This window comes from Triticum urartu, chromosome 3A, assembly GCF_056163025.1.
Source record: "Triticum urartu cultivar PI428250 chromosome 3A, HENAU_Tu73, whole genome shotgun sequence".
Taxonomy (NCBI): Eukaryota; Viridiplantae; Streptophyta; class Magnoliopsida; order Poales; family Poaceae; genus Triticum; species Triticum urartu.
Genome location: NC_141875.1, coordinates 57,281,703 through 57,297,360, shown reverse-complemented (window position 1 = coordinate 57,297,360; position 15,658 = coordinate 57,281,703). Strand labels below are relative to the sequence as shown.

Genomic DNA, 15,658 nt, shown 5'->3' with positions numbered 1-15,658 from the left:
CGGGCGCTATGATAGGCTCATGTTATACTTGAGGGGATAAAATAAAGCGATAGCGAAAGGGCACGGCTTTGATAATTAAGATTGTTTGGCAGAATCTGCTAACGGGTACGCCCCCACGGCTATGATATACTCAAAAAAGCGTGGCAAAGCAAATGTTTCCTGAGACACCCAATTGGTTCCTTCATGGAAACATCCAGGCAAAGATGTTTGCAGGCCGTGGCCGCGCGGCTGCATGCACTTGACAGCATATCTGATCACAATATATAAAGGGGGGAGATCCATGGAGATAAGAGAATCCGCATGAAAGCAATGGAAGGTTTTAACGGCACTGCTAGCTCATCTGCCAAAGGCCCTTGGGTGGGTGGAAGGGGCGCACTAGGCATATCGATTAGCGGCTATGGAACGAACCATGGGAGATATTGATTCCGCCGGGGTTCCTTTATCTCGCCCGTCCGTACAAGAGTCGTGTGTCTAGATGGAAGCTACCAACGTGCAAAAGTGACGTCTAGCTAGCTCGCTGTGTCCTGGATTTGACATTCTCTATTCGATCTTTATTTCTATACATCATATTTTATTTTACTTTCCAGGAACAGTTACAATCTTCCAAAATTACCATTTCTAACTGTATCCTGCAAGCTACTCGAGACATATTCTTAAAGTTGTAGGCAGAACAGTGGCAAATTTGTGAACCGGAGACATCCATCATGGCGAAAGGCTAAATGCAATGGACATACAAAAGAGATGGTACTACTAGCCTTTCTGCGGTTAGTTCCTTTTCTATTTTTGGAAATGCTGGTAAGTTCTTAGGACAGATTCCATCAAATAAAAAGTCAAGAGATAACTTTAAAAGGAAAAGAAGGCGTGACGGGAATTTAAGCATCAAATGCGGTGCTTTTGTGGGGGGGTCTTTCTGAAAGAATGAGAATCATCATTAGTGATTAATTTTATATTTGATCATTTGCATATTGATTTGATCTTTCTATAGAGCATGATATCATACCAACAGAGCAGCACCAGATTTTATTTGTTTTTCAAGTGTAAGAGGACTTGATTAGACTGTACCTGCAGCCTGAAAGATGTAATGTGGCCACCAAGAAGATTGTGGGATCAAATCCCAGAAAGCTCAGACTAACCTACAACAACCCTTGAGATGCTGGTGGAGGGACTAACAATGACCAGCGACCCACACTGCATTGGAAACTGATAGAGATATCTTCAGACGAAGCTTTAGGTGAGTACCCATCAGGTTCTGACTCGAGTCAAAGGCTCTCTGCATGAACCATATAAAATGCCAGCACATTTTGAGAAACATAGTTCAGAAATATATAGGGAACATAACCTCTCAAGGACAGGGCATATGGCATAATATGATAAGGTTTACCTGTAATGAGATCCAGGTAAACATGCACTAAACTTTTCCATCTCAGGGTGAGGGTGAGGGCTCTGACGACTATCTTTTTTCCAGCACTCTGCTCTTTCAAATTGTTTGGCGATAAGAAATTGTTGCATAGTGCAATCAAATTCAGATAACACAGCAATTTTAATCTCCGGTTATCTTCCACCAAACTGAGTTTACTCTAAGAACCATCACTTACAATGTATCAGGAGACTGTTAAGCTAAAATTATATACAACAAAGGTATTTCTACATCATCAGCTAAGACAGCAATAATATGTGTTCTAGAAAAATATGCTATGGCATACATATCATTAAAACGAAAAGCAGTTCTCCTTATAATCATAGTGCCTCCAGGTTTGCAAGCTTTAGCTGTTTATCTACAGCCAAGTGATCTTCCACCGCAATGCATGTAGAGCGCAGCATGTTCGCAAGAAAAGTTGCGTTCTCAGCTTCACTTCCATGAATATGATCATGGCAAGGAAGGCCCTCTCCACGAGTCAATTGTTCTGCCCATGTGTAGATGCGAGTGGTCAACAACCATAACTTATCAGCGGCAGAGTTTCTAAGGTCATCCCAAATGCTGCTGGAGAGAAAGGAAGGCAGTGTAACAGGCAAATCACTCAGTACGTTTGTTGGATTAACAATGAGAAGTGGCATATAGATACAACAGCTACCACATAGCAGGCCAACAAAACGCAGTGCCTGAAATATTAGAACAAAGAGGTACGTAAGGCAATGAGTGACCATAAGCAATTCATGTTCATGTTTGAGGTCATGCACTGTCAGGACACGTTGCAACTGAAAATTTACCGTGGAGGGATGAGCTGTAACACAACCAATGTCTAACGCATCCAAAAGCCACTGCTTCTTTATACCATTGTCAGCAGAGTATACAGCTGCTGCAACCTCAACAAGAACGTTCCACCAGACGCCTGAAACAATATTTGTTTGTTACCTTCAATGATAGAAGGGTGGGCGGCAGATAAAGAATGGAAAATATAAAGACTGAACACTACTCATAAGCATGGCCCAGCAACAGACAAACAGGAAGGTTCGAAGCACAACTCAAAGCTGAGGGATGCAGTTGCCGGTTACCATCAGCTGTTGTACTCAGTATGGTAGTCTTTATGTTCCCCAGCTCAAGTGCAGAAACGCAACCAGCAAAACACAACCTTGCCCTGATGATAATCTTCCTTGCCGCATCAACATGTTCCCCTTCACTTAAGGATGTGGTACTGTGCACCTGAAAAGAAAGCTGAACGTTAAGTTGTGAAATAGAAATTACATAGGAAGTATACTGCTCGCTGAAACAGATAACTAATGCAAAAATATTTGTGAAGGAAAACTAGAAGAGCACCTGCAGCATATCACTTGACCAACTTTTCTGAGCAACAATGAGACACTTGATAGCAGCATACCACTCATCCACGAATTCAGGTTGACCATCATTACAGAGATTCAACAGAGGTAACAACCATTCGATGCATTTCTTAACATAAGAGAAACTGTCAGTCTCTTCAGAGACCACCTCCACCAGGCACTTACAGATGCCTTTCCAGAACGACATTCTTAACATGCTTCTCTGCTCAGGAGAGTAATCCAAGTATGAAGATGAGTGGGAACAGAAGTACACAGCTAAATCGTCGTACAGTTTCTTAGATCTTGAATCAGAGAAGAGCTTCATTAGGTGTGACAAATATTGGAGCAAAACAGACTGCACGTTCATTTCTAATCTCCTGAACCTGGGTAAATCTGTCAGATCATCCAAAAACTGCAGAAGAGGACTGATATGATCGGCATGAGCTAGAGAAAAATATAAGCATTCTTCCCTTAATAATGTAGGATCTCGATGATTGTTTGACTTATGAGGAATTTGTGCCTCAACTTTCATGCACCGCCGTACTATAACCCCCCAGTCTATAGCTGGCACTCTAGGAGCTTTAGTAAGGCATTTCAGAACTGTTGCAATTGTATTTACTGGCACCACATCACCAGGCTGTAGATAGTAAAATAACATAATAAGTCAATAAAAAATGCTCATCAAAACAATAATTGCTCGTCTAACTCCACAACCCTATAAATAGAAGAGGATCCACACATGACGCCAAACTGTAAACTTGCTTCGCTAGGAAAATATTCGTGCACCATCAGCCAAATTATCAAGTTCGAAATTTAGTATCCAATAACCAAAACTACCATCTATGACGTAGAAGAGCATATGCACTTATTAGATCTTTGCATCAAATACAAGAACAACTTAATACTCCGTATAAGATATGCATGTTTATCAAGAGGAATGCAAAAAAAAAAAACCTGTATGGGTATTTGGCATCACCAGCTTTTGAGTTTTCAATGCACATATTAGAATATGTAAACTGCGAGTTGAATAAAGTGTACTCTCTTTTTCTAGAATACTTTCTTTAATAAATGTACAACACAAAAGCCTGATCTTAATAAGCGAGAGCTCAAGTTATTCTTTCAAGAAAGATTCAGATCAAACCTTTTCAAAGTTAAGATCCCTCAGCCAGAGACTTAAGTTCCACACTAAGCTTTCAGCAGAAAAACTTGTTGATTGACTGGAATCAACGGAATTTCTTTGAGAAGAATCATTAACATTAAGACTCTGATTCTTTAATAACCACCTACTTCTAAGAAATGATACAGCCCACGCAGCATAATTCCGTATGTGATTATCCTCTGCGTCCTTGGCAAGAAGAAATATTTCCTGAACCATTGACGTTGAAAGAGTCTCGCCAACAGGACTTGTAAGTAGAGGACCTCGCACCAAAGATGACTCCTGTGCCCATGAAAAGGATTACTCTAACGTTACAGAAAAGTAAAGAGTTAGGGTATGCAGGCAAGGGGAGAGACCTTCTCATGCTTTATCTGTGAATTCATTGATTGCCAACCAATCCCAGTGAGGTCTACAGCACCTGCACCAAAAGCGTTGACAGCACCAAACATGCCTCCCAAATGGACAATAGGAGGATACGGATGGGTGTATATATTTTTAAGGGTGTCGAGAAACTTCTTAACATCAGCAAATTTCATGGCATGCACCCCATCATTCAATATGCCAGACAGCAAAGATCCAGCACCGATACAGATAGCCATCAATAAATTCTGAAAGACAGTTCCAGATTTCTTGAGGTTCAGGAGTTCAGTAGCTAAAGAAGTGTAGCGATTGAACAGAGCATCCAAATCATCATTCAGTAACTCCACTCTCTGGCAAAATGCTATGACAGATGGCAGAGCAAGGCAAGAGCCCATACATAGGGATACTGAATTTACTTCATCAAATAACACAGAGCTTGAATCAACATCTGGTATCCATGATATCAATATATTCTTGAGTTCAATAACGTCTTCATAAGCTCCAAGCCTATACAGAGCAACAACAGAGTTTCCCAGACCAAGAACAAGTCCCGCAATAGCCCAAGGATCATCATCTAAGCTGTCACAATTTTCTTCCATTCCTTCCATGGAGAATGTTCCACAAATACTTAGTTTCTTGAGAGAATAACATGAGGATGGACATAGTCTAACTAATGAAGCAGTCACAGTGTGAAGAATTTCTTTAACTGATGCACGCTCGTTGAGTTGTGTAGTTGCTTCTAAGTCTGAATCAGATTTATCTGCTCTGGTTAGAAGACCTTGGCAAGCATAACCTAATCCCAGTCCACAAGCTCCTTTTACAAGATAACTATCAGCATTTGAGATAACCTGGATCCAGAAGGGCATAATGCATGGTGAGAAACTTAAAACATATGCTCATTATATCAAATAATAATATTCCAATAAAGCATGTCAAAAGGAGATGCCATCAACTGCAGCATGTGGCAGCATGAAAATCTTGAATGAACATATACTAGGCATTGTTTGCTGCATGAAGCAAGGCCCCATAAGCTCCTAACAGTACGGTGAAGCTGGCTGGAAGCAATATTTATAGGTACTACTAGCAAACGCCAAGCAATCTGTCACAAAAACATGTCTGGCAGCTAGGCATGCGAGTGACATGTGAGTCGGTAACATTGAATGTTTGTGTGAAAGTAAATCAAGAGATATGGTTCATGGCATCTAGTTCTATACTTTTTAGAAAAGAATAATCAACCTAGTACAAAAAGGTTGAAATATCATGGAGAGCAAAATCATGTACCTCAAAGAGTCCATTGATAACCTGAAGCTTGCTTTTTTTGTCCGTGGGATGAAAACAGTTGAATATTAGTCCCAAAGAGATAGCTGCAGACCACTGTTGGTGCTCATGCTCATATTGCAGTAACCATTTCAAAAGAAAATCTGATGCAGATGAGATTACTAGATGGGCAGTTGGAGGAACTACCTGCCAGTAAGACAAGATGCAGCGATTACATCAAAATTGAGAACCACTCAGGAACACATCAGAAACACTGTAGAGATACAGACTGTATTCTTCAGTGCTAGAAGGCCAAAAGTGAGCCAATAATAATAATGCTTAGAATATACACTTAAGTCAGATGTTGATTTCTGTGTGTATCGAGTGTATTTCTAGAGTTGTGTTTTTCATATGTTTAGCTGAGCCGTGAATGCTAGAGAAATTAGAACTTGTTCACATATTGGTAGAGGAGCACACAAAAAAAGGCAGCTCGGTGCACGTAACTCCCGCTTGCGCAGGATGGGAAGGGTCCCACCACTTTGGGTCTTTTGTACACAGCCTTTCCCTACATTTCATCAAATGGCTGTTTCCAGAACTCGAACCCATGACCTCATTGTCACAAGGCAACAGCTTTACAGCTGCGAGGAGGCTCCCCTTCGCTAGAGAAGGAGATAGAGTGAAAACTCTGGTCAAATCAATTAGAACGGGGAGTAACCATGAGTACCAGCCACATGCACACCATAAACCTGTAGCATCTGTGGACACCAGTGGCTTTTATATTCTTTTGGTAAAAAAGTGTAGATTGATAAAGTTAAAGGCTTAAAAACCGATATTGCACAGTTGAATAAATTGCAAAGGTTAAAAATCCTGCATCCAGCAGTGATGAGTGCATTCTATGTTTGAGGCATGAGCCAACTGGCCACATGGCGTTGAAGGAGAAATTAAAAACGCAGGGTGCCAAAATCATCAGAAGTACTCCCTCCGTTCTGAATTACTCGTCGCAGAAATGGATGTATCTAGATGTATTTTAGTTCTAGATACATTCATTTCTGCGACGAGTAATTTGGAACGGAGGGAGTACATCATACTGCTGCAATCATAATCACACTTGAGAATGACTAAAATATCAATAAAAAAATTTACCAAGCACAGTGCTCCAATTGCAAGAGTAATGTTAACGGCAACTCTAGGATTAGATACAGGAACGCACTTGCACAATATCTGCAATCACAATTAGGAAAACTTAGGGAAAAGTTATCATAAACAGAGAAAGGAAGCTAACTTTGTTCATGAAAGTAAAAGGAGGAAAAGGAAGATAACAAGATGGAAGGATGGATTCATGTGATAGTAAATTCCTGATAATTTACACCTAAATGAACGAAATCATATTTAGCCTATGTCGAAATAACAATCATAATCCATAGATTGTGACTCTTTTGAGTCAGCACATTGCCGATAAAAAGTTTTAAAGTAAACATTAGATTATCATTTGAGTAAACAGCAGCCATGACATGTACTGATGTACCTCAAAATCTGCATACATGCATAGAGAGAGTTGTCAGTTACAAAAATCTAGGTTCTTTTTATTTGCATCAGTGCCCCATCATCTAAACTGACACTTTCTTAGTAGCATTTGTGGCAATTCAAGAAAGGTTTTCTCGAACAAAGACATCTATAAAATTGAAAGAATAACTAAGACATATGTACGCACCTTAAAAATGTCGTTAGCTGCTTTTAATGGTTTATTCAACTTTGAAGATTCTTTAGTGTCGAGCAAAGTTACAACTGCCTGCATCCAATGGGAAACAAATGATTTCCATGAATGCAAGGCAAGAAGAGCTACCACGATGTTTCTTGATATAAACATAGATTCAGCCATCTCCATTAATGCTTGCTCATATGCAGCATGTACTCTAGATAAATCCTGTGAATAAAAAAATGTAACTGATCAGTATAGTATACAAGGACACACGTTTTGGCAATTATAGATGAAAACATGCAACTTCAAAGATGCTACCTTAGATTTCCCTTCACGAAGGATGTCTTCTGAGGAAAACTTGATGGTTAAAAGAGCTGCACCAGGCAACCGATGGTGTGCAGATTTTTCTACAATTCAAAAAGTTTAGCTGATTAAAAGCTGAAGCTACCATTAGAATGTACTCCCTCCGTCCCAAAATTCTTGTCTTATATTTGTCTAAATACGGATGTATCAAGTCACGTTTTGGTATTAGATACATCCGTATCTAGACTAATCTAAGACAAGAATTTTGGGACGGAGGGAGTATTAAACATAGAACATAACAAATTACATATGTTTTCATACTCCCTCCGTCCCAAAATAAGTGTCTCAACTCTAATACAACTTTGTACTAAAATTAGTACAAAGTTGAGACACTTACTTTGGGATGGAGGGAGTATATAACATAAAAAGGACAAACATTTTAAGAAACAGGATAGTGGACAAAACATCAGGCATTCACCTATTTAGTTGTACAAAAATTTAACTCATTTGCGTACGACGAGCATACCTTTAAACACGGCCTGAGGGAGAACGTCCAATAACTTCTCAAATTTGTGCACCATGGTTCTTTTATCTGCAGTTACTCTACGGCGGTTTCTGGATGTATAGGGAAAAAACTCAGTTAAGGATGTACATGTGCATCTGAACTGGGTAAATTCAGAAAATATACTAACATGTGCTCAAATTTGATAATCTCGACTTGAAAGTTCTCCATGGCTTTGAGAACTTCCATATTGTGTTCATTAGTAAAGCTCTCATAGTTTCTTCTCCAGAAATCAGGAATAGAATCTTGAATAAGTGAGATCTGAAATTACCAACCAAAAATTAAGAGAACGTGCAGAAGCTTTGCATATCTTTTCATTAAATACTGCTAACTTATAGTTACAAGAGATACAACGCATGGGTAATTTACCAAAAGAAACACACAGAATACCAAATGTAAGAAGTAAACAGAATGCAATTTTCGGTCAAAGTATAACAAATATGGAGATGCAGACAATAACACAACAAAGTGCAGCAGAACCTTGTAGTGGGACAATGAGTGAAAAGCAGTTCCTCTTGCTTTAATCCAAAGACGATCAGCTTCGGCGTTACTTTTCTTATATGTACCAATGCTCCACAATGTTTGTATCAAGTTCTTTGATGTTTCAGAGTATGCTTCAGCATCCATTGCTCCCCATCTCAACAGAATGCATAAGCTGAAAAGGGGAGGAAAGGGAGATAAGAGTCAGACCAAACTAAACTGGTGTGCACATAAGCACATTTGCATTAAATGCATCATTCCAGTGACCTTACCCATTCGAAACCGTGGGGTTGACTGAATAATCTGTCAGCTCCTTTGATATAACTTTCCAGGCGGTATAAAAATCTGCATGCATATGAGCTGCTTGCCTCAGAAGTGAAGTTCAGAAGACATGAATTCTTAAGATTTAACCACTGTCTTTGCTAGCTTTCAGATGACATGACTTCGTATAACATGATATTTCGAAGAGGTCAACAATCTAATGTACTGAGTGACAATCAACTTACCCACAATGTCCGCCTCACAGAGATAGGAGAGGCTCTCCAGGCCAAGAGCTTGAACTACAGAATCACGGCTCTCAATACAAGACTACAAGGAAAGTGTTAGAACGTGGACCAAGTCAAGAAAGAATGCATGATGAGCCAAAAAGGATGACGAAAATACACACCGAGACAGATAATATGAGATCAACACCTCTATCTGCGTTCTGCTTGCAAACATCACGCACTGATGCAGCAATACTTGTGAAAACTTCTCTATCAGTAGTGAAACTGGAAAATGTTTCAGGATCCAGAACTCCCTATTTCACAAAGCGGAAATTAGTGTTGATCTTGTAATTGAACAGCGAACCAGTAATACAAAAAAATTGCAGATTGACAAACTTTAATTAATCATACTAACTAATGGTATGCGTATATTCAAGAACATTACATTGAATGTTTGCTTAAAATTCAAGAATGGAGAAGAGCTTCAATTATTTTATTTATTGCATGGCATGGTTTTAGCTAACAACTTGGCATTTTCATAACTTAAACTCTAGGGAAAGGTGACATGATGATCCACTCATCAGTCTCGATTGGATTGTCTTTGGAATTCAAACGACATAAAGGTATAAAGTTATCACTCTAGCCATTCAAAACTGCTTCAGAGACATATGGTATGCATAAGTTTCAATATTTCATAACATAAACACTCATAAGCAATGTATTAAAGCTTTTGATAATGGCCAAACAAGATTCTAATATTCAACTTATTGTGTGCCCTTACTTGTAAGTTTGGAAATGCCCAATCTGTGATAAACCATATCTTGCAAAGCAATCGAACAGCAATAGCATATAGAGTCCTGCGTGTTACCATGCAGGAGTAACATGAAGATATATTAAAATGAATAGCATGTAATAGGAAATAAATACTATTGCGTCAGCACATACTGTTATGATAGATAATGCCTAATTCAGCTTCAGCTTATTGCTCACAAATAGTTGTATGTGGACAAGTAAAAACTTATAAAATATCAAGACAAAAGTTTCAAAAAAAAAACTAGATCCATTCACTAGCGCCCAGGGCTTCTTTTAGAAAAATGGGGCACCCTGCGGAGGCTGAGCCTCGAACGCAGATGGGCGAGCTCCCAGACATGGGCTCTAGCCAACCGAGCACTACTCAGTTCTCCATCAAGACAAAAGTTTCTTGTATTCAAAAGTATTGATGTTTGTTAAAGGCAACCAACATTCATATTTTCCACTCGTCTATCACTTCTGAGTTAAAAATGAAATTGTGAATAAGATACCTACTTATTTTCCTGATATATATTGGACAGGCTTCTAAAAACCATATATTATGGGCAAGTTGTTGACGACTTGTTACTGCATGCAGAATAGTCACATGCTCTGTATTTAAAAACTGCACGTCATTTTGTTATGTGCTAAAAACAATGATTTGGTTCACACTGTCAGCTGCTTCTTAATTTTTCTGAAACTGCCCAATCCGTGTTGGAAATGAGTTGGTTCCTGCTGTATGCATGATGAGGTATGTTGCTCTGTTTCTTATTATATGAAGAGGGTTTGTGGACAATTTTCAAAAACCATAAAAAGGTGAAAAGAAAGTATATGCACTCCACGCCAGAACAAGACAAGCCAGCTAAAACAAGCAAATACAAAAAATAACAGGAAACTTGAGTTGAACCCAGTGATGTCAAATTGGATGAAGAATTGAGATACTTACGATTTTGCATCCTTTTTAAGCATTGGTGATATCAATTGCAGAGCAAGTGGAAGCACAAAACCATGTGTAGCAAGTGATGGCAACGACTCAAGCAAACTGAGCTGCAGATGATATAGAAAAAATAAATGTCAAGTACATTCCTCTGCTTGCAGTTATTCTGTTTATTAGATACTGATATGAATCAAGATACACGTTGGGGTAACTAGCGTGCACACGATGGCCAGACAGCATGGCAGAAAGGCGGAGGAGCAGCAGAAAGAGGAGACCATAGAATATGTTAACTAGATGGACTCTTTCTTGGGTAATTTGTATATACATGGCTATCTCTTTCGAAGGGATGGCTAGACTTGGCCACTAAGATGCAGTCTATACCTCTACGGGAATTAATCATTTTTTTGCGAAAGAATCATATTATGTTATATCAGAAGTATCCAAGTATATGAAACAAACTGACAGCAAAAATAATTATTCATACTCCATTTTTCAACTAATGATACAGAAGTCAGCCCGCGGAACATGACTGCACGGTTGCTGCAGCAACCTATTATGAAGGCTGCCAACGCTGCCCTACATTAAGGATGGTATTTCTCACTCCTGATTCCAGATTCTATGGTGTTAACAGCTGTGGCTTCCCTATTATCAACACTTAATTAGATAGTGAAGATCGGTGTCAGTCTAGTCTAAGTAGTGTGATAAGGATTTTGCATCTTTTAAATTTATTTATTTACGAATTCATGTATTCATAAACCACTAGCGTACAAATAAAGGACAAAGATGAAATTACAGCACTGACCAAGCTATTTGCTGAGAAGTTATCATTGCTGTACATAATCTTGCAATAGAAGAGTATAACTAGCAACAGCGGCATTCCCAGTTTCGAATCTGATGCGCCAAGATTACCCAAGGAACGAGCAGCAGAAGTACCAAGTTTTGGGTGCATTACCAAAACAGATACTACAGAGCTTACAAGCGATGATATTGCTACTGCAAGTAATTAGACAGAGTGAGTTTCATACCCATTTTAAGGATTACACAAAGCAGAACTACAAGGCAATATGTAAATGTACAAGTACATTCTTCAACCTGATGACATCGTTTTTGAAGATGAGCCATCCAGTGTAAGCTTTTCTCTGGCAAGGACTGACAGATACTCGTTTATTTGGTCTGTCCAATAATTAGCTTCTGAATAGTTCACAGCCGACTCCGGCAATCCCTTGCAAATTGCATACTTCGTAAAAAAGAAACCTGAAGATGACTGCAACCAGAAAGCAGAATTAATACAAACATATATATGAGCTACAAACGCATAATGAACCAGCTATGAAATCAAAGCAGCATTTCTTGGGAGAGAAGTTAAGTGCACAAGGAGCAAACAATGGGCAGACCTGTACCCACATGCAAGGTTTTGAGTCGCGACTTGGCGAGTCGCCGCGAGCCCTGAGGCTCGGCGTATAGTCGACGAAAGTCGCTGTATAGTCGCCATAAGTCGCGAGTCGCCCTGATTTTTGGAAAACGACTTGGCGATTAATCGGCGACTATACAGCGACTAATCAGCGACTCAAAAACCATGCCCACATGAAAACAACATTTTCTCTCTTCCAGATTTGGAAACAGGGCCAGTAGCTGTGTGAATATTGACTCAGAGTAACACTAGTATATAGGTGTACCTAACATAGATTATTAACAGAAATAGGTTGCGAGCAAATATGACTGTACCAGTTATCCCGCATTTTGTACAAAATTGTAAGACATCAATCAGTGAAACAGACATGGTAAGCAAACTGCTATGCTGATTCAAGGTTGGCTACTCGACCTTGAGCTCTAGGGATACCATTCAGTTTGTGACACCCTCAGAACAAAGCAGAACTCTCTTTATGAACTCTCTTTAAGCGATAAGGCGCCCTGGCAGCACCTTAGAAACATGCCCGCTTTAGGCGCTTAGGTGTCGCTTAAACGTCAGAGCAGGTGGTGCTCGCTTTAGGCACTTTGCCGCATTATAAACCATGGAATAAACACATACATGCATAAAAACAAAGCTCTAACATGCCACATCAGCAGTTCAATTGTTGAAGATGTGAAGTGTAGAATTCCCATCTTCTGATAAGTGGTAACTCAGTTGTCAATACAAATATTTCAACGCATACATCGTGTGCACAAGGAACAAAAAGGTATGTGATCATCTCTATCTCTATCTCTCTACTAGGTGCTTTACATAAAAAGGCGAAAACAAGCAGAGTTGCAGCATAGCAAAAAAATAAGAGGTAAAACATCACCTCAGACCATAGATGATGTACAAGTTTAGGAAGGATAAAGGTAGGTCTGCTTATGTGGTGGACCATTGAAATGTCTTGTTGCTCTGATGAACAAGAAGCAGGTAACTCCAAAACAAGCAAGCTAAATCTTGACAGGACATGGGATGCCACTGCTTTAACAGATCTCGATGGAGAAATAACGAGGTTGATAACTGGCAGAACACAGAGTAGCTCCTCACTGAAGTGATGTACCACTTCATTTGTTTTGAGCGCTGCAAGCAAAATAAATCAAATATTATGAGGAGCCAAGGTTTTAGTGTCTGTCATAACATGAAAGAAAACCAAATTAAAAATTGAAGTTGTCGCTTGCAAATGAGAGGGGGAAAGGGGATTCTAAAATTTAGGAATGTACCATTTTCATGTCTCCATTCAACCAAAAAGGCCAGAAGTTTCAATCCAGCCAGTTGCTCAGATTCAAACTCCAGCGCACTGAGAATGCAGGAAAGAGAACTGAGAACACCAGAAATTTCAGGAAGATAGCATAACCCAAGGTTCTTTTGCACCGAAAACAAATATTTTGATAATCCAAGAACTGCACAAGACATTCCCAGAAGTTGGTGATGAAGTGAACATTGCGACAAAAGTATTTCTAGCAACTCCACACTACTTGCTTGGGCATCATAGGCTGGCTGTTAAAAGAAGCAAGTTATAGCACAAGTATGATGCATTGCTGATACATAGGAATTATATAAGCATTTGAACTGAAGAAACTAAAGAAAGAAAATTGACCCTAGAAGGCTATAACTAACTGGTCAGTTGCCTAACTGGCTTCCTACCTCAGTTCCATCAATGGATGATGAACCATAGAGGAGGCTCATGTGTAATTCAACGTTAGGTAAGTGCAGCACCATACTAATCAGTATACTAGGCAGTTAACCTTCAGTATAAACGTACTATGCCCAGGTGTATTCCATTAGCGATTGTATAAATATATAAAATCAGCTCACCAAGCATTTCCATAACTCCTAGGTTATAGTTGACAAAAGATTTATAAAAGGCAGGAGCAAACTGTTTGGTTCTGTGTTCTAACTCCACAAGCGTAGCCTAGAATATGAATTTCCTGAGTATCTAATTCATAACCAACATGACTGCATTTTAAAATATCAGTAAGACGGGGCTACAATTATTTACACAAAATAAGCAGATAGAACATAGAAGAGCAGTACCCTTTGAGCATGAGCTAACTTCCTCAGTAATATCACATATGCATCGACCAAGCACTCCACAGAACTAAGCCAGAGCCGCCCTTCCTGAAGACAAAGAAATGCAGGCAACGTTATGTGCAGAGTAAGATAATTTCCCCCTTTGAGGCTTTGACAGCTACAAAATGCACTGTCAAATACAGTCCCAGCTATGTACTATCTACTGAACCCGACTATAAATAATAACATTAACATCCATAGGAACAGGAACCGTAACACCCACAATCGCTCGTGCCACAACAATCATTGCTCGAACACAAATGAAATGCAAAACGACTGTGCTGTTGTTTATGTGCCCTAGATTCCTCGCAGGATTGCCAACAACTGCATTCCCCAGAAAAACGAATACCACCATCCATGAGGGAATAGACCAAAACACATACCTCCCCATCCCCGCGGCCGAAATGCAGCAAGCTCTGGCCGAGCAATTTGAGCACTGGGACCGCCAAATCCGATTTGCCCGCTGCAGTGGCCGCTGCGGCAAGCGCGCCGATTAAATCCCTCGCGAACGCGGCGTCCCCCTTCCTCACCACGGCAAACATCACGAGCGGCCTCAGGAACCCCACCACGCCGTCGACCCCCTCGGCGACCATCCTGGCCGCCTGCCGCGACAGCTCCGCGCGCGCGCCGTCAGCGCCCGACGCGAGAGCCTGGACGAAGGGGTGGTTGTGGGGCGGGAAGCGTGAGTCAACGGGGCCCGAGCGGAGGACGCAGGAAACGAGCGCGGCTACGGCCTTGACGAGGCATGAGGCCAGGCGGGGAGACGGGGAAGCGGAGAGGGATGCGATGAGGAACGGGAGGGCCTCGTCGGGGGCGAGGAGGTCGGTGCGGGAGACCGCGAGGCGGGCGAGGGACGCGGAGGCGTAGGCGGCGACAGCGGCGTGCGGGGAAGCAAGGAGGGAGGAGATGCCGTCGTGGGCGGCCGCGGGGAGGGGAGGGGGCAGCGTGAGGAGGTGGCGGAAGAAGGCCGCGACGGCGTGGCGCTGGAGTGTGGGGTCCGGGACGCGGGTGCGGTCGACGAGGCGGGAGAAGGCCGCCGCGCCGGACGAGGCGGAGGCCATGGCGATGCGGTGGCCGAAGACGGAGATGGCTGTGGACTACTGGACTGTTGTAGGAGACTAGGAGTAAAAGCTACTCGTACCAGGCCGATCGAGTCGTCGAGATGAGTTGGGCTAAATTTTTTTTTAGTGGAAGATGGGCTAACTGTTGCGGCCTGACTCGACAATCTTGGCCCTAATCTTCTACGTCTCCCTTGAAAATATTACCTAGTTAACGAGCGCTCAACGCCACTTGGCGCGCTCTCAGCCATCCGTCACGTTTCGCGTTTTAGACGCTTCCTACAGATTTTTT

General features: G+C 41.1%; 1 protein-coding gene across 2 annotated transcripts; it reads right to left on the bottom strand.

The window, feature by feature from the left end:
- Window positions 1-1,521: 1,521 nt before the first annotated feature.
- On the bottom strand, window positions 1,522-15,424 carry RST1 (ARM repeat superfamily protein). 2 transcript variants are annotated; one of them, XM_048705962.2, is made up of 24 exons: window positions 14,692-15,424; window positions 14,273-14,356; window positions 13,459-13,735; window positions 13,068-13,318; window positions 11,878-12,049; window positions 11,588-11,778; window positions 10,795-10,895; window positions 9,841-9,916; window positions 9,242-9,373; window positions 9,081-9,162; window positions 8,847-8,919; window positions 8,575-8,749; window positions 8,225-8,355; window positions 8,059-8,147; window positions 7,548-7,636; window positions 7,242-7,454; window positions 6,674-6,751; window positions 5,555-5,737; window positions 4,270-5,121; window positions 3,899-4,195; window positions 2,756-3,394; window positions 2,494-2,641; window positions 2,209-2,330; window positions 1,522-2,100 (listed from the first exon to the last, which is right to left on the bottom strand). In XM_048705962.2, the coding sequence occupies exons 1-24, from the start codon at window positions 15,367-15,369 to the stop codon at window positions 1,738-1,740; spliced, it is 5,496 nt and encodes a 1,831-aa protein (XP_048561919.1). In that variant the 5' UTR covers window positions 15,370-15,424; the 3' UTR covers window positions 1,522-1,737. The 2 variants fall into 2 exon arrangements, with proteins under 2 accessions (XP_048561919.1, XP_048561920.1); XM_048705963.2 differs by lacking the exon at window positions 14,692-15,424 and having other exon boundaries at window positions 13,459-13,535.
- Window positions 15,425-15,658: the final 234 nt, after the last annotated feature.